This window comes from Penicillium macrosclerotiorum (assembly GCF_028827735.1).
Source record: "Penicillium macrosclerotiorum strain IBT 26536 chromosome Unknown utg000006l_segment0_segment0, whole genome shotgun sequence".
Lineage (NCBI taxonomy): Eukaryota > Fungi > Ascomycota > Eurotiomycetes > Eurotiales > Aspergillaceae > Penicillium > Penicillium macrosclerotiorum.
The window spans coordinates 2931214-2949357 of record NW_026643085.1 but is presented as its reverse complement, the minus strand read 5'-3'; the positions used below and the strand labels follow the sequence as shown (position 1 = coordinate 2949357).

Genomic DNA, 18144 nt, shown 5'->3' with positions numbered 1-18144 from the left:
TCTGTTTCTGTGCAGAGATTCAATTTAGTTAATGATTTCGTATCGCCTTAAAAAAAAGGCCAAGTAATTTCAAATGTCTTTACTAGTCCCATCCTAATATTGTGATAACCCATTTGGCAACGCCCAGTAAGCCTGGGGCGATTAGTTCTTTGTTGTAAATAAGAAACTAATGGTTTTTCCAGGACAAGCAAATTGGCGAGCCGCTTCGGCATTGACAAGAGAGTTCTTTAAGTTGTGTATTTGACGGGGAAAGTGTGAGTGTTATCTCAATAAAGAGCTGTTGTTTCCTATATTCTGCCTAAAAGAACGCGCACCACCCTATATACATCGAAGCAAGGTTTTTCTTGTCGGTTGCCTGCATAATAAGTTCATCGACCTGCCCATCCACGGAAAGTGGAATAGGCTGTTTTGACATGAAACCACGAAGCTTGTTCCGGACATCCTCGAGTACGCCCGCTGGAGTATCAGGGAAATTACTGTGATTCCGACGCTGGAAATTTAGAAACCAACGTTAGCCGACTATTCTAACTTTCGTGAGAAGCCATTGATCAAACTCACTCGTTTCCCAATGAAGTCTGTGGTGGGGTCATGCAAGAAAGTCTCAAGAACGGTCATCAACGCATCTTCGTTCTGTCGTAGGAGGCCAAGGGTGATTTCACAGGTCCTCCGGAAGGGCCCTACGCAATGAATTAGCATAAAGTCTACCAAATAGAATATCGCTGAAAGCCTACCGTTGTATCCGTAGGAACCAAATGCATCAATCATGTTATGTGTTAGGCGGAATGGAACAACCTCTGGTTTCTCAAATGTTTGTCCCTATTGAGATGAGTATGGGATGATTAGGTGCTAGGGCTCATGACTTACCTTGTCGAATAGACAGTTGAAATCGACATGCAAAATGCCACCTGTTCCTTCTTCAAACAGCAGGTTCTCGCCATGTCGGTCGCCCAGACTATCGCAGAAGGTTATAAGCACAATAAATTCCTAGTGAATCAAATAGGCAGACCAAAAATGATAAGAGAAAAGGAATAGAGGATCTATCCTGATACATGCAACATACCCTAGGACATATCCAACCATTGACATTACGGCCGAAGATCGCGTATAGCGTAGCCTTGCTGTGAACCAGGATTCGGTCTCAGGAAACATCTCGATGAACCATTCATGAAGAACAGCAGGGAGTCTAGCTGATCGTTAGCAAGGGCCACCTGGAATTAACGTAGACAGAGAGCCTCACTTTGCTAGGACCTTTGTGGTAAATAGAGAAAGCTTGGAAAATGACCGATCTGCACAAATATCATTCAAATGATGCCTGATCTCGTTGTACTGTTCCGCTCAAAAACATATTAGTCCGACTAGACCTTGCGATCACATAGATTATCATGCGTACATTCGGCGAGACTCCTCTTTCACGCAGCAATTTGATGATGATATCCCTCAGTGTTCTGAGATTGTCGACCCATTCGATGAGACCACATTCCTCGTTCAAAGGAGTTACCGCATAAGTTTTGATGTCTATTGTCGATTAGATTTAACGGGCCTGGAAGACAGATGCACCACTACTCACACATGCGTCGCTTGCTTGACTCGACATCTCGTTTCAAGAACCGATTAATCATATTGTTGAACTCCATGAGACGTTGGTCCTTCCGTAAATCATCCTTAGGTTTACAAAGTGCGTTATAAATTTTTCCGTCCGATCCCCGGATGCTGATCTTGCGAGGTTTTTGAAGGGAGTTCAAGATCTGCGCTTCGTCCAAGACAGCTGAGTACAATTAGTATGGTTTTATGAAGAAGTAATACGTTCGACTTACCCTCTATTGTGGTTGGGTCTCGTGGGAAGGGCCGAAACCCTTTCAAGTATTCAGAGTCATGACTGGCAGGGAGACTAGGTATCAACATTGCCTGGAATGGCACGACCAGGCGACATGGGGCAACTTTATGGTTGAATCCTAAACTGCGAGCGAGATTTACTCGCGAAACCCTGTCCTCAACACGTGCCAGGCACAACTGCAACAACTCGTCTGAGAATCTCTGACCTTGATGGACCATACGGCGGATGTCTAGATGTTTCGAGTCGGTCTTGTGCCTGCTGCTGTATTCTTGGATTTTGGTGAGACAAATTTGACCCTTGAGGGCTCGGTCTTTGTTAGAAGACTTGACGACCGCAAGGACTGTCCAAAGGCCTTGCTGCGGGAAGTTATGGACGGCTTTAATCACAATTCGCGTCAGTAAATCGTACACAGTGCTGTTTGGGTGGCAAATTCGAGCCACCACCTGAGGTAATATCGTGAACAGCTATTATCATCAGTATATGGCTCCAGGATGTAAATTAAGTGTCAAAGTCGACTTACTAGAGCAGGTTGCAGGCGAGAAGAAATGTATTTTTTGAGTTGAGAATGCATTTCATCCAAGCTCTTTTGTCGCTGGGCTTTGGTGTGTCGTTGAAATTCTCTAGTTGTGTTTGGATTTAAATATTAGCATGAGTCTATAGAATTGGAAGCGATGGATGGATAGCTTACTCATTGTCCCCTCGTTTTGGATCAATTGGCTGGTCCACGATAGAGGCATGTTCTAGCCAAAGGGTCAAAAGTTTTGGCAGCGTCTGAAATACATATTTGCTTCCATAGGTTAACGAACGAAGATAGTTGTCAATCACAAGCTTTGTGGCCTCTCCACTCAGACTGTAACACGTTAGCGATATATCATCAGTAGATGGTTATCGATGCATACTAGATTTGAGCTTCTTTGCCCATTGGTTTGGATTTTTCAGAGTCAAGGATCTTGTTGTAGTGTTTTCCCAAATAGTAGTGCGCCTTTTCCCACCTACATTTATAATTAGTTCGTCGTCAAAACAATGAGATTTGTCAAGTGAGACCAACCTCGGATACAGTTTGATAGCTTCGCGATATCGTTGAACGATTGCTTGGGAATGGGTTTGACCTGCTCTGTCTGTCCATTTTGCCAACAAGAGGTGTGCCTAACCATCTATATTAGTGGACGGCTGATTGTCTCAGCATATGATGGATGAGACATACCCGAGCAGCGGTTTCGTTTTGATGTTGCCCACGACCTGAAAGGAACGAGACCGACTCAGAATCGACTGCACCAGATGTGGTTGAGTTCAATTCATTGGCAGATATTGCGCCTTCCAAGGTTTGAATGGCTTTTCGGTGGTGTCCATCTTTCCAAAGAAGTCTGGCGTGCTCAATCGTAGCTTCCCGATCTTTCAACCGAGCTGCATTAAGCATCGAGTGATAAGCTTGATAAGTAAAATTGCCCTTTCGCGATAAGCGAGTACTAGTGATCCAGGCAGCCGAAATTTCAGAGTGGCCAAAATCGCCCCTAAAGAATCTGTCAATAAGCAATCTAGAATTCGTAAGGCAATTCCACCCACGCTAGTTCCATTGCAGCTCGTCTAAGTCCCAAAAGGTACTGCTTATCGGAAAGATAACCGCCTAACACATCTAAACGTCGATCCAAGGCATCCAAAAGGGTTGAAGGTAACTGAGAATTGGGACCTCGTGCCTTGGCTATCGCTTCCATATCCGCCAATGCATGTAGCCGGAGCATATCGTCATGGCACGACTGTAAAGAGCCCGCGGAATTAACTGTCAATGACTTTGCTATGCTGAGCCTGAGCTTGCTGATGATTTCTGCGAATTTTTCGGAATCGTTTTGTCGAAGGCAATTGAGAGCCGATCCGATACCAACATTGAAGTCGCCGGCCGCTTGCTCCGCGCATGACTCTAGATATTCTTGTAGCTTGCCCCATCTGCCGGTTATCCATGATGCTTCTACTGCAAATGGCAAAAATCGAGTAGCAGCGGACTTGTTACACTTAAGGACCTCAAAACGAGTCAAGATTGCATCTGTGAGTCATCAGCAAAAGTCCGTGGGCGCTAAGCCTGGTAATTGGTTAGTTACCTTGTTGGCCGGATTCTTTTAGGCAAGTTACAAGATTCCACTGAGCGTCACCATTGTCTGGTTCCTTCTCAAGCTGCAATTCATACCAACTTTGAGCAGTTGCCCATCTTCCGGCCTTCCGGTGCTCCAAGACCTGCTGGTCAATATTAAGCGCGGGCAAGTGGCTTGAAATGCCTTCAATTCCATCCGGTTCATCAATTTGGCTGTAGATATCCTGCAGCCTTTGGTACAGTCCCTCAGTGCTGGAAAGCTCACTTGTAGTCACTTGTGATCTGCATTTGCGGATGTATTGCTCCCAGTGGAAAAGAGCCCTGGAAAATGATTTGCATTCTACAGCTCGTTTTGAAATGACTTCAGGCGGAATTGAAGCAAGTAGGGTTTCCACAGATTTGATTTGAGATGCGTATTTTTCTTGCAAAGGATCTCGGCCTGGTTCTTTGTGGGATCGGCTTGAGTGATATGACTGATTATTTGGGCTATTCAATTCCTTCTTTTTACCCTGAAGCCACCGCGAAAGGTAGTCCAGGACCGCAAAGACACTCTGTACACGATATGGTAGATCAGTATCAATAAAAATAGATGGTCCCCCCCCATTCCCAAGACAAACATACCTGACTGCAGCTGATGATCGTTTCCCGGACATGATTGTTCGTTTCGGGAAGTGGATGAGAAAGAACATTCATCAATTCCTGTTGGAGATTCTGTAGCTCCTGCTCGGTACCCCCAACGATACGGTTCAAAACTGCAAAAGGTAGAAGAAATGAGGAAATGGAGATGTCTTGGCCTTTGACGACACGACTGCATACTGCGAATACAAGCTTTGCGTTGTCGCCGTTGCCTGTTTGAAGTAGATCTTGCACTAGACTTCGAAGCCACTCGCTATGTGTGACTTGGGGGGATAGCAAGGGGTACTTCGCTTTCGAGCTATTTGCAACAACAGTAACTGTGTATGTTGAAGTGAGGAATGGCGTGAGTGTATTGCGAACACTTTCCGGAAGCTCCATCCATCGTTGATACTTTTCATCTCCTTGAATATCGCGAGTCCGTTGGGTGGCAACCACGTTGAGTTTGCAGATTTTGAGAAGACCCTGCATGGCGTATGCCAAAAACCCCTGTGCTCGTGTGTTAGACGCAGATAAGAAGGCTTCAACAAGTACATTCTGGAGAAAGAAAAGAATGAATTCCACAGTTTCTTCCATTCGGTCGAAATTAGACAACACAAGGATATCCATTTTCTCCTTGATAGTTTCCACTCGATTTGGATCCAGACAGCCAATGAGACCTAAACACTGGGCTGAAAGCAGAGTAATGCAGTCGGAACTAGTGTTGAATTTGACGCAGCAGTCTAGTAGTGCTCTCGTCAACTGAGCAATTACAGGATCAGGCTGTTCGCTGAGGACAGAAATATGAAGAAAATCCTCATTCTCCGACAGGAAAGGGATCAATTCTGTGAGAGTCTGTTCAACGACGGTGGCATTCTCGCTTTGACAGCGGCGAATGAGCGCTAGAAATTGACTTCGGACGTCCATTTGGGCCCGTAAATCGTTGATCTTGTGATCCAAAACCGCCATTTCAGGGATGGACGCCAGTGAGGGCATGGTGTTAAATGTATCACGTACAAGGCTTGGGTGATTCGTTAAAATATGGTCAATGAGCTGATAAGCATGTTTCTTGCTTTCCTCCATTAGTCGTTCCCAGTATCTGATCACGATTGCCCAGGTTTGATCAATCAGGGGTTCAATATCTTCCTCGTTGAGAGAACTAATTAATGTCTTCCAGGCCGAGAATGCATGGTCGCACAATTCTTCAATTTCAAGTGCAGACCGTAGACAGGCGCAGACCTGAGGTAAAGCATTACTGACATGACCTTGCGCAATATTGATCATTTCTTCAATGGCCTTCAAGTTTCTTCGTTTTTCAGCCAAAGTTTGTCTAACTTGAAAGTCATTGATTGCATTGGCAAATTGGGTGATTATTCCCAAAACATGCTCCTCAATGAAATGACTCAACAGATCTGATTTTTTCAAGGAACTGCCATGCGAAAATTTTCGCGGCACAAAGATCGCCAGACGTTGAAGCGCTTGATGGAACTGATTTGACTTTTATCAGACTTGCTCGCGATTTGTTGAGTGGGAAAGAGAGGCCAAGGAGAACGGGACTTGGAGATGCGAAGAAGACAGCGAACACTTACTCTCTCTTTATTTTGGTCACCGGCATCACCGAGACTCTTGAGCAAATCACAAGCAATGAGAATTGGTTCAATCCGCACTAATTCAGCCAGTGTTCGGCCTCTGAATGCAGGATCGATATCTGCAAGAAGGGACATGATCATGGCTTCGGGGTTATCAGATTGCTGGGCTAGGAGGAAAGCAAGAATTGCTGCAAGATTATTCTTTTCAGAACAGACGTCAAATGGAGATTCGCCTTCATTACGGGTTGCTCCAATTCTGGAGATGATGTCCCGTTTTCTGGTCAAGACAAGATATGGGAGAACATAGACTTCTGTCAACCGTAGGAAGCCATCGACCTTCATACCAAGAAGATCACAAAGCTGCTCAGCCATATGTGGGCGCGACTGGAGATTTTTGACAACTGCCACGGAAAGGGTTCTCCAGTAAGGTCGAAATAATCCAGCGGGTGTCAAGGCAAAATATTGTGCAAGTTTATATAGCTATGGTAGGTAAATATGACTCAGTAATCCAGCATTTCAAGATATAGTGTATATGTTGAGAGGAGGCTTCATGGTAATAAATTTGACACTGTATAGTTCTTAATTACTCACCTCGTTGTATGCTGTCGCACAGACATAAGGGTTTGGATGACCCAGGTACTCTATGAGACGTAGCAGGATGATATTTTTCTCATCATCATCCGACATCCTAAAATAGGTGCTTCCCTCAGTTGAGGCTCAAAAAGATCTAGATAGGAGTTTATCAACGAACCTTGCAAGCCGACTCAGTGACAGAACACATGTCTCCTGTAAAGGCATTTCATCTTTTTCAGCAAGATTTTTAAGCCATTCCAGAAGGATCACAAAATTTGCTCGACGGACTTCCAAAGGAAAGTTTCGACGCACGAAGGCCACCACCGTGTACCTTGAATTGAAATTTAGCCATATGATTAAAAGCCGGAAAGCTATACTCGGACCTACGCTGTTGCAACTCGAAGCTCTCGAATGGAACTGCGAAGGGAATGCAGACAAAATTCCCCACAAGGAGAAGACGAAAGATGTGTCTGGTCTAAACTAGGCGAATGCATCAAAATTCGCCTGAGAGCAATCATGGCAGCCACTCGTGGACCAGGGGTGCGTGTGAGCTTTGGTAAGACCAAATCAAATATATTCCACACGTTCTCATAGTCAAAGAGACTATTGTCCGGCGCGATTTCGAGTCGATTCTGTTCATCATCACATACATGGCAAGAATAATTGCCATGGGCGATGAGGTTTGATGGTTTTTGTATCGAGGCGCCTGCCATGAGACAGGGAAGTTTGCCGAAAGCTTCCCAAAAATCAGCCTTTTGGGGCTCGGGAAGCCCACTATATGAATGTCTGTTATTGATTAGAAGTGTTGGTTTGAAGTCCAAACAATTCTTCAATCAAGCATTTGCACTCACCCCATAGCAGCGTATAGACCACCTAAATTCTGTACCTTATCGCAACCTAACAAAAAGGAAAGCCGTTCTAGAAGCAATTGAGTCAGGCTGTGGACGGACGGTTCAGCAGGCAGACATAATCGTTTGGGTGCTCGTATTTCTGGATCTGGCTCCAGACTTTGGTCCATGGGACCAGGTCGTTGACTAGCTGTAGATGGGTCGACCTCTATAGGCGCCGAGGCAGTACCAGAAAGAGGGTGGGTTGATTTCGCTACAGTCAGAAGGTCGGATTGCAGAGCATTGACAGAATTCTATCTTACAATTAGTAACGTTTCGGTGCCTCGGGATGCAAAGTGATCATTACCCAGAAACAATTCTCAATAGACCGGGAGTTTGAGTCTTTGCCCTGGACATCAGTCAGAGCAGGAAGAAGCAGTTCTTTCAATTGCTGTGCAAATATCGCAGATGACTTTATCGTTACTGCTGTCTCATCCAAAATCTGGCTAATATCGATCTGGAGAGCCGAGAGCCGGTGGGTTACACTGAGGAACATGAATTCGCTCAGACACTGAGACCAGGTGAAGGATAAATTCATATCGGCCATCATGGAATTTGAAGGTGACTTGGAAACACATAGACGGTGTGTCAAGGCCAGGAATTGCATGAAGACATGCTCTTCGGCCAGAGCAACCTCCACCCCCGAGTTTTGTATCCATCTGACAAGGACCTTTCGTAGACGGGTTACCCCATTCATCGCCCACGGGAGGTTCTGATGGAGTGCGAAATTGGGACGCTTTGTAGCACTCTGATCCATTGTGTTGGGGCTAACGGAATTCAAAAGACTCAAAGCCAGAGAAGCTGCTTGAGAAAACGACCCAAGCGCGATATGTTTCTTCAACAACGCACGGGGGACATTCAAGGTATCTAAATCCAACAGAATAGACCCAGTGGCCGCCGGCATGGTTAGTTTAAGAGAACGAAGATTTCGTAAATAACCACCATCCTGGAAGGCTTCCAGCGAACACAATATGTCTGTCACTCATTAGCTCGATTCATGTACTTTCAGGAAAGGACAGGAAAAAGAAACAAAACTTATAGCCGTACCTGACATGCAAGCTCGAAGAAAGGCCGAAATGGCATTATGTGATGGTGATGGCCGGGATTGTCTGTATTGATGGCATGCCATGCTATTCAAGACCATGTGAATCTTTTGCTGGATTCCTCTGGAACTCCACATGCCGGCTAATCTGATCAGGCGCAGAATGAGCCATGCGAACAGAGGTGCATGAACATCCTCGCCTAAGATGAGAGGGTCAGAGGTATCCCAGAGAGCCTGCGGAGCCTTCTCAATGCTGGCGAGGATGATATCCAGGCAATCCTGGACTTGTCCTTCCAGGTCCTCTTCGGGGGTGCTATCGGCAGGACTTGCTTCGAGGCCCGCCTTGAGCACGATGCATACTAATTTGTTAATATCGGTGATACCCTCATCCACGCGTACTTGGCTGTGTCTTTCTCCCAATAGTTCTTCACGAAGTTGTGAGAATGCTTCTCGGGATAGTCGGTGTGCTTCATGCCCTTGCCCTTGGGATGCTAGGCGCGGGGCGAGGTGTGTCGCCAGGATAGACGAAGCCGGCTCAGCAGCTCTCGATCCATAGCCCAACACAGGACCCGGAGGATTATTCCCAGCTGCCATAGGGAGCGGACATGACCACTTGGTACCGAATCCAGGGAGCAGTATGGTAGCGACAAGGTGCTGCAGAAACGCGGCGTGGATGGTAGGTCGCGGACACCTGAGGCACCACTTGGTCCCCCACCGAAAATTGGGAACGACTCGGAGAGCCGGAAGAGATTTACGAAGAAACTCTCAAAGAGGAAATCAGAGGAAAGCGAAGAAGTTCTTGTTGAATCAAAGATGGTATGGAGCAGCCCGGTCTGTTCGGGTGAAAGTCGGTAGCATTGGTGGTTTTGTAGTTGATAGTTCGTAGTAGCGTCGGAGGCCGTCGACTCTTCTATGGAGCTCGCACCTCCTATTCGAGCATGTATGTCCAACATCCCGCAAAACAGCGATTAAGGAACCAAGAAACACATTTCTATTTCTTTCAGAAGACCAGCTAAACACCCAAGTTATCACAAAGTAGTAATAACTGGGACTCATTGAGGAAAAACAACCCTGGAACGGTAAGAGCTGATTGTCAGGTCCTGGCGCACGATTGAAATTTCCAGCTTTTGCGCTTCACCACTTCTTCTCTTTATCTCGCCTCAACTCCTTCTTTCCCGCGCTCACGGAGTACAAGCGCCATAATTTTTGCTCTTGTCGTCGTTTTTCAGCCGGAGACCAAGACCTCTGCCCCTCCTTCGCAGAGCAAGAGAAAGATGGATCAATCGATCACAGAACGTGAAATCATCCCTGCCGTGGGAGAGGACTCCAAGCATGCCCACTTCATGAAACAAGCGCTGTTGATGGTAAAATTCCCGCGTCTATGAAGACTCTTCCAGCTACTGACCACAGAAAACTTCAGGGAGAGAAAGCTCTGGAATGCGGAGAAACACCCGTTGGATGTGTACTCGTCTACAACGACCAGGTTGTGGGATCGGGAATGAACGATACTAACCGATCTATGAATGTTGGTATCCTTTAAACAGGCTGTTTGTGTTTATGGGAATTAGAGATACCATACTGATGAGCAAGCTGCAGGGAACCCGCCATGCTGAATTCATCGCCATCGCCGAACTCCTTCAGAGCTATCCCAAGTCTATTCTCCAGCAAACTGATCTCTACGTGACAGTGGAGCCTTGCGTAATGTGTGCATCTGCCCTTAAGCAATACCAAATTCGAAGTGTCTACTTTGGCTGCGCCAATGATCGGTTTGGTGGCACAGGGGGCGTCCTATCACTTCATTCTGAGTCCGTCCTTCCTTCCCCACCCCCCAAGCCAGTTTGAATACTCACTAAGATGCAGCGCATCGATTGATCCCCCCTACCCGGTGTATGGAGGCTTATTCCAGAAAGAAGCCATAATGCTACTCCGTCGTTTCTACATTCAAGAAAATGAGAAAGGTTGGTCTGGACGGACGTGAACTCATGTCAATGAAATATGACTTGCTAATCTCTTGGACAGCCCCCAACCCTCGACCGAAGAAGAATCGCGAGCTGAACACAACTTTCGACGACACAGAGGATCTTGCGGCAACATCGTGAAGGAGCATCAATTCGATTGTGCTAGCGTCCCTAGCCTTAAGTCCACATGAGTATCTTACTTGGCGTTGAACGGTGATTTTTTTACTTGGGCATATGGGCTTCTTAATCAGAACAAAAAAAGCGTTTTTTTAATGAAAACTGCGCCTTAGGATAGAGAAAAAAAACACAACTAGGATATGTGTACAAAAAAAGAGAGGCGTGCAACCCCTTGCCCAACTTTCATGGACAAGGACGCGGGGGATAGAAACAGTCAAATCTTGAGAGGGATCATGCGGAGCCAGCTTTGCCCAATCTCTCTGTTTCCAATTCGCGCTCCGCTTGTTGGTAATATTTAGCAGTGTCAATTCCGTGCTGAGAGAAAGAGTTAGCACCACACAATTCTGAAGATAAGGGAAGGAAAATTTACCTGGTCGTGGTTGACGACATTGAACCACGGCAGAACGTGGATGAACAACTCGGAGTACCGAGAGTTCCGGGCAGCAACACCCTGAAGGTATGAAGACACCTGGGAGGTGCCATACAAGGGCTCGCCCTTCTTTACCTTGTCGACCATCTCCCGCATATCCATCTCAACCTCTCTGGTGTTCTCGGTGAATCCGTAGAAGCGTTCTAGGGAAGAGTTAGCACCTCAATCTGGGGATATGGGAGGACGAACATACGGCAAGACCGCTGGTACATGATATGGAGGCCACCGAGGAAACCGACAGCGGTTGCGAGGCGCATCACGGGGGCAAAGCCACCCCGGCCCACATGCGACGGGCTCACTCGCTCCATGACCCAGAAGGCAATGGGAGAGACTGAAGCCATACCACCAGCCACAGCGTAATCAGAAGGTCGGGCATACCCAAACACTCGTCGCAGGTGCCTGATAAAATTAGAAAAATGTGAGTTTCAATTCAAGGATATGTCAGGATCGGCTTGGTCGGATTCATACGGGTCGGAGTCGATCAGCTAGTAACGGTCAGTCAGACAGGCCCTGACAAGTAATTCGAAGGGTCAATGCATACCGGGTAGTCAGTCACCGCCCGCTTGGGGGGTACAATGGCCGTGCTGTGATCGGAAGCCATGATGCAGTTGGTGGGGATTGTTGTGCAGAGTCGACGTTCGAAGTTCGGAAGTTGGAGGGAGTATGCCACTAACCCGCTTTAGACTTAGCGCTGTCCGGGCGGACAGCGCCCCCACGGCCAATCACATGGCTGATTACTCGGCGCGTCTCAAAGCGGTCGACGCGCTTGAACTGCATGGACTGCTCAAGCTGATCGAGCGACTCTACCTTAGGACGAGACTCAGTATCTCAAAAGCAGCATTCGTCTATCTTTCCAATCGACGTAAAGGGACCCTTTGAAGTTGTGCTTTTTATTGAAATATACAGATTTTCTCAGCTCTCACAATGGACACCACTCTGGACCAGACGAGGTCTCCCGATAATGTGAACGACCTTTTTGACTACGATGTGGGATTGGATGAGATTTTCCAAGCAAAGGCCGTTTCCAATGCCGATTCCTCTAAACCCACAACTGGCAATTCTGCCGCACTGGGGCTGGGTCTGGATGAAGAAGTTAAAGTGACGAAGAAACGGCAACCAATCGCGAAATTGGATGAAGAACGGTAGGCAGCTGACGGGATCTTTATAAGATAGAATGCATACTAACAACCTGCTAGTCTTCTATCACAGTCGGGGATTCCGAAATTACGGCACATCGCGAAGCAAAAGCTCAGGTTCAAGGGCAAAGGGCACGAGGTAGGTCAATGGCCTGACGGTATGGGCAAGGCAAAGATGACTGACCAGATTCTTGCTTCTTCAATAGTTTTCGGATGCGGCACGGCTTCTGAGCTTCTACCAGCTCTGGCTTGACGACTTGTTTCCACGCGCAAAGTTCGCAGATGGGTTGACTATGATAGAGAAGCTGGGACATACGAAGCGTATCCAAACAATGCGCCGGGAATGGATCGAAGAAGAGAAGCCAAGGCGATTGGGTGATCATGAACCCTTACATTACTTGTCAGATGGAAAGGCTCTCCCAATCAAGGCTTCTTCGGATTACCCTAGTGCCGGACATGCAGAGCCCCAGGATCAACCCTCAGAAAGACGACCGCAACACACAACAAGCACGCCAGGGATAGCAGACCAAGATCTCTTCATGCCGGATCCGGAGGGACAAGCAAGACCACTCATCAGTCATCCTGAATCAGATTATGATGATCTTGATGATCTTCTTCGGGAGCAAGATGATTACATGTCTGGGGAACCTGATCCAGTCGGAAACGCACCCAACACAGATGCCGATAGTTTTGATGCTGAATACGAAGCTATGCAGGAATTTGGGATGTAAAATAGCCATTATTCTTTGCAAAGTTTTCTTTTAATGACAATCATGATACTCTTGATGGACTGAAACACTCTTCTTACTTCTTGGAAGTGGAAGAACTGGTTGAATAAAATTGCAGAAAAGACGAACCATATTATTTTAACATGTCTGGCGATATTGAAAGGGTAGAGTAAAGTTGATAAGGGTACGCCGAGCATTGAGAAAAAATCTGCAGAAAATAAAAAGAAGCCCTCTCAACTATATCACACATGTAATACCAAAATAAGGTTGGCCAACAGGATCGGAAGCGAAAATCAAATTCATGCGTTGAAGGCATCGGTGAACACGGAGAACTGGCCACCGGCTCCAGCCCAAATAAGCTTTCGTCCACGAACAGCGGTATTGTCAATGATCGTGGCCACCTCAATATCATCCTGGGTGCCTTGGCCGGTCTGGTATGTAGCTGAGAAACCCCAAGACCAAGCGCGACCCTCAGCATCAATCGCAAGCGAGTGATCCGAGGCGGCCGCAACAGCGGTGGCATTAATGCCAGGAACGGCAGTGGGCTCAATCAAGATGCGAGGGCGACCACGCTCATCCTTGATGATTGACTCCTCTGGGAGAGACTCCACCTTGAGACCGCTCTGGAAACCATCCACACGACCCCATACCAAGCATTGGCCATCAGCAGTGCGGCCAATCGAATGGTGAGCACCACCGCAGAGCTGAACGATGTTGTGACCAGAGAGCGATTCCACTTCGACGGGGTGCGCAATGGCAGCTTCGTCGTCGCCAGCACCCTCCCGCACAGCAGTGGCGCCAAAGCTGTTCAAACCCCAGGCGTAAACTTTGCCGGATGTGTGAACCGCGAAGGAGTGGTAAGAACCAGAGCCAATGTGAACGATGTTGCGACGCAGTCCGAACTCGCGGGGTTGCAATCCGTGCAGCTTGTTGCGCTCGACGATTCGGCGACCGAGCTGGTTCTGTTGGCCAGAGCCCCAGGAGAAGACATTTCCTTTGTCATTAAGCGCGAGGACATGGTTCGCACCACAAGCCAGCTGCTTGATCTTTTTAAGGGCCGGAATGAGAATGGGGGTGTTCTGCACGCGATGCTCGGGGTCGAAGCCCAGAATTCCATCATTGCTCTAGTAGCACTTGTTAGCCAAAAAAAGAGACAAGCCATGGATGGGGATTCGGGATATTCAATCTTACTCGGAAGGTTCCCCAGCCATAAACCAGACCATCGTCGGTCAGGGCAAAGCTCGCGCTGTCCGCGGCGGCGACGGCAGCAAAGACGGTTCCTTCAGGGAAAGCGTTGGCTGGAATAGCCGTCGGTGTAGCTTCACGGGGACTGAGGCCGCTGTCATCATCGTCCGAGTCCGAATCGCTGTTGTCATCCACATCCTTGTACCCCCCATCCCAGGTGGTGTCTCGTCCCAATGCGCCTTGGTCATTGACACCCCAGGTGAAGATCTGGTTGTCGTGGGTCAGGGCCACACAGTGCATTCCCCCTACGGCGACCTGGACGACGCCGACCGTCTCGGCATCGAGGAGTTTGTTCAGACGGGGTCGCTTCACATCGATGACATTCCTGGCGGTGCCCAAGCCAAGCTCACCCGAGCTACCTTCACCGCAGACGAACACGTTGAGGCGAGTTGTGGGCACCTCGTTGATGATGACCTTTGGAGGAGCGGGTTTCGACTTGACCACCTTGGGCTTCACAGCCTTGGGCTTAATTTCACGAGGCTGTGTGACGCGAGCCTTCTTGGGTTCGCGCGGCTTCTCCTCCTCGTCATCGGCCTTGCGCTTCTTGGACGCAGTTGTGGTTGTGGAGGTCTTGGCCGGGGCTTTTGCCTTTGAAGCCTTCTCCGACTTCACCGAGGTCTTTGTCACAGTTTGAGTTTCCGCAACAGAGTCCATCTTCTTCGGACGACCTCGGGGGTCTTCGCGGGCTTGGTCTCGGGTTTGGCAGTCTTGGTGGTCTTTTCGGTCTTCGCGGTTTTGGCCGCAGGCTTGGGTGCAGTCTTGGGCGCCGCCTTGGGCGCAGCAGTAGCATTCTTTTTCGGAGGCATGATGCTCTGGAATGTAAGAAAAGGTTTGGGAAGGAAGAAGGGGTGGGTGGAAGAAGAAAGGTGGAAGAAAAAGACGCGACAAAGAAGGAAAAAAAAACAGGCACCAAGGCACGAGGGAAAAACGTAAATAATGCGGCATTCCCCCCGGCCTCCCGGAAGCCGCCAGCCAGGCACGCTCTCCTCAGTCCTGACCGACTTCTACTGCCCTAATGCTAAATTACTACAGTCAAACCAATTCACTAACTAACCAACAGGCAATTCTGGCAATACTACTAGTCCTCACTTCGCATCCAACCGCGCAATTCGAAGCGGGCAGAACGGAGGTCATTCAGGCTATAGTAAGCGCCCGATGAATAGGCCTCCTCTCTCTTTCTCCAACTGTCTGCCTCTTTGTCTACCTAGTCGCGTCAGATAATTTCTGCCTATTCTCTCTGCGTTGACTTCCATTCAGCGAATCCGAAACAATCGCGGATCACGGTAGCAGAGTTGCCGTCCTTGAAATCGTCCCTCGAGGATTTGGGTCTACCGGAGCAAATTGTTACACCAACATAAGACACCGACCCCATTGAAGGTTACCAGAACGGATTGCATGCTTTCGGTGATGTTAGAATCAGTATCTTGCCAGGAATATAATAGTCTGATTGAAATTGTTCGGGATCGAATACAATAAGCAAAGGAGACAACAAGGAGACACGGAGTAGAAGTAAGATCGAGCGTGATCTTCATTATCATGGTCATCGTCATAGTACTAATTATAGTGATATATATTCATCATCATCATCTTCAATACTGGAGGCACTTGTTAGACAGGCTAGTGCGCCCGCTCTTTTTAAGACTGCTTCCCCTGTTCACTATCTCAAATGATTTTCTGTCTCATGGAGGAGGATTCTCCGGTCGCTCAGCCTCTTGCGGGCGGATATTACCACACATGATGACATTCTGGCCAAGCGGCGTCCATTTGACGTCGCGGGGATTCAATGCAGCATTAGGATTGCCTTCCTGGTCCAACTTGGAGTCCGGGCTGACGCTCACGCCGCCACGCCCTAGATACGTGGGTGCCACCGTGACGATGATCGAGTCGATGAAGTTGGCATACTCCGGGTTCAACAGCTCACTTAGAACGGTCGCGCCGCCCTCAATAATGACACTTTTGATGCCTTCTGATGCAAGAGATCGGAGAATGGCCTCCCACCGGAGTCGCCAGTTCTGGTTGTATTCCACAATCCGGAGAAAGTCGCCCCCGTAGCCCTTCAACATCATCAGCCTCTGAGGGTTGATTTGAGCCCCAGGTGAGACGACGACCCACGGTGCCTTGCCTTTGCCTTCCACAGCAGTTCGTAACATTCGACATTCGGGATGGATAGGCCACCGTCCCATCGGATCGATGACCACTGGGCGAGGCTGCCACATCCGCCCGAGTCCTCCAAAGCCGCCGGCCCCCTCAAGGCGGCAATTCAGCCCCGGATTGTCGGCAAGAACGGTACCTACTCCAATCAGGATTGCATCGTGTCGGGAACGCAAGTAGTGGGTCATAAGTTTGGCCTCTGGCCCTGATAGCACGGTCTGCATACCTGCCCGAAGAGATATTTTGGAGTCCATGGACGAGGCGTAGGATAAGGTGACATGGGGCAGCTCCCGTCGCTCCAGGTGGTTCGGTAGGTAAGGCTGTAGAAATTCCAGGGAAAACCGTGGGAAAGACAGAGTATCTGGTGGCAGGTGAGGGGAGGAGGTTGACGTGGACGGCGTCGGCTGCACTGTTGGCTCAACGACCCCATCGACGGCAGATTGCTGGGATTTGACGATTCCATGACCCTTGACCAGCTCGTAACCCTTGTGGGGAATAAGCTGCACTTCTGGATTCTGGATCCGCCACTTCGCCGAGACATTGCGCACATCGGTCACGGTGAGAAACCGCCCGCCGGCTTCATCGAGTGCTTTCGGCTCTTCCTGGAACTTGGTGTAAATTGAAGATGGTAGATACCCCTTTGCGCATTCTTTTCGCGCCGATTCCATGAGCCCCGAGTTACGTTTTACTCGATCAATAAAATCTAGGTCATGGGAATGGACGCTACTGCTTCCCGGCGTTCTTGCAATCGTGACGGTTGAGAAAGCGCCCTCGAACCGGACCACCTTGATCTGAAAATTGCAGAGGCCTCCTTCCCGCACCCGTTTCTTCCGGGGTCTTTTACCCTCAGGTAACGGACGCGTCTCCGAGGTGCGATGTGTTGGGCGCCGTAGTCGGCACATATAATAATCCGTAGTACAATGGCCTTCCTTGCTGGCATTAGATCTCTGCTTGACCCAGACGTTATCAATGAAAGGCCAGTAGGTCTCGAATTCCTCCAGTGTGATTTCGATGGGATCTTTGCATTCAAACAAAACCCGGCGAATTCTGGCGAGATTTGGAGGGTTGTTGAACAGGCTTTGTGCAGGTTGCATACCTGCAGCCCTTGAGGCTGCTCCGCTCGATGAAACTATTGCGCTATGCGGGAGGAAATCATTGGCGTTTGCTTGTTGCGCCTGCTTCTCCAAAGCACCGGACAGGTTCATGGGGGCCGCGGGGTACTCGTCAGGTTCTAGAGAGTCCTCCTCCATCGGAACCTCCCGTGAGAGGTCTGATATTGACTGGGAGTTTGCGCCTGTCTTTTGCGCCTCCGCTCTAGCTTGTCCATCCTGGTTGTGTGGAGATTCCGGGCTGCCTTCCGATGTTCTCGCAACTGGGGTCGACTCCGATGCGCGGGGGAAGGCATGGTCCATGGTGTGCTGGGACCAGACAGCGGTGTGCAGGGGTGAGCTAGTGGAATCCCGGTCGATTGTGGCGGTGATACATTTGGGCGAGGACGAGTGTCTCCATTAGCGGTGTCAACACTGAGGTGGGACTTTTTTTCGGACGGTGGTTGTCATGTTGCAACAAGTCCCCCAGAGGCTTGGCGCTCAAAAGCGGATCCGATCCGCATTGCGCGCGGTTACCTGCGTCGAGCCGGGCGTCTGAGCCGTCATCCTACGTCGAGTTAATCGTCGGAGATTGTTCATTCGCCTATACA

General features: G+C 48.8%; 6 protein-coding genes across 6 annotated transcripts; 2 read left to right on the top strand and 4 right to left on the bottom strand.

Annotated features, from left to right (window-relative positions):
• Positions 1 to 298: 298 nt before the first annotated feature.
• On the bottom strand, positions 299 to 9214 carry atrA (protein kinase MEC1; the record flags this gene model as incomplete). Its single annotated transcript, XM_057078063.1, has 24 exons — positions 299 to 490; positions 559 to 677; positions 732 to 816; positions 865 to 952; positions 1061 to 1183; positions 1238 to 1326; positions 1391 to 1515; positions 1568 to 1765; positions 1815 to 2298; positions 2355 to 2454; positions 2523 to 2684; positions 2734 to 2826; positions 2883 to 2980; positions 3039 to 3345; positions 3398 to 3872; positions 3928 to 4468; positions 4539 to 6017; positions 6119 to 6598; positions 6710 to 6806; positions 6870 to 7022; positions 7079 to 7465; positions 7543 to 7832; positions 7886 to 8553; positions 8626 to 9214. 24 exons carry the CDS (start codon positions 9212 to 9214, stop codon positions 299 to 301), a joined length of 7422 nt encoding a protein of 2473 aa, XP_056933643.1.
• Positions 9215 to 9894: 680 nt separating this feature from the next.
• Positions 9895 to 10719, top strand: N7462_006344 (nucleoside deaminase; the record flags this gene model as incomplete). Its single annotated transcript, XM_057078062.1, has 5 exons — positions 9895 to 9984; positions 10041 to 10145; positions 10217 to 10425; positions 10481 to 10578; positions 10640 to 10719. 5 exons carry the CDS (start codon positions 9895 to 9897, stop codon positions 10717 to 10719), a joined length of 582 nt encoding a protein of 193 aa, XP_056933642.1.
• Positions 10720 to 10986: 267 nt separating this feature from the next.
• Positions 10987 to 11786, bottom strand: N7462_006343 (putative NADH-ubiquinone oxidoreductase 21 kDa subunit; the record flags this gene model as incomplete). Its single annotated transcript, XM_057078061.1, has 5 exons — positions 10987 to 11070; positions 11126 to 11328; positions 11379 to 11584; positions 11654 to 11670; positions 11727 to 11786. 5 exons carry the CDS (start codon positions 11784 to 11786, stop codon positions 10987 to 10989), a joined length of 570 nt encoding a protein of 189 aa, XP_056933641.1.
• A 323-nt stretch (positions 11787 to 12109) lies between these two features.
• On the top strand, positions 12110 to 13052 carry N7462_006342 (Chromosome segregation in meiosis protein 3; the record flags this gene model as incomplete). The annotated part of the gene is made up of 3 exons (XM_057078060.1): positions 12110 to 12327; positions 12382 to 12460; positions 12528 to 13052. 3 exons carry the CDS (start codon positions 12110 to 12112, stop codon positions 13050 to 13052), a joined length of 822 nt encoding a protein of 273 aa, XP_056933640.1.
• Positions 13053 to 13348: 296 nt separating this feature from the next.
• Positions 13349 to 15100, bottom strand: N7462_006341 (RCC1 domain-containing protein; the record flags this gene model as incomplete). Its single annotated transcript, XM_057078059.1, has 3 exons — positions 13349 to 14173; positions 14241 to 14894; positions 14960 to 15100. The coding sequence occupies 3 exons, from the start codon at positions 15098 to 15100 to the stop codon at positions 13349 to 13351; spliced, it is 1620 nt and encodes a 539-aa protein (XP_056933639.1).
• An 873-nt stretch (positions 15101 to 15973) lies between these two features.
• N7462_006340 (RibD family protein) lies at positions 15974 to 17857 on the bottom strand (the record flags this gene model as incomplete). Its single annotated transcript, XM_057078058.1, has 1 exon — positions 15974 to 17857. One exon carries the CDS (start codon positions 17855 to 17857, stop codon positions 15974 to 15976), a length of 1884 nt encoding a protein of 627 aa, XP_056933638.1.
• Positions 17858 to 18144: the final 287 nt, after the last annotated feature.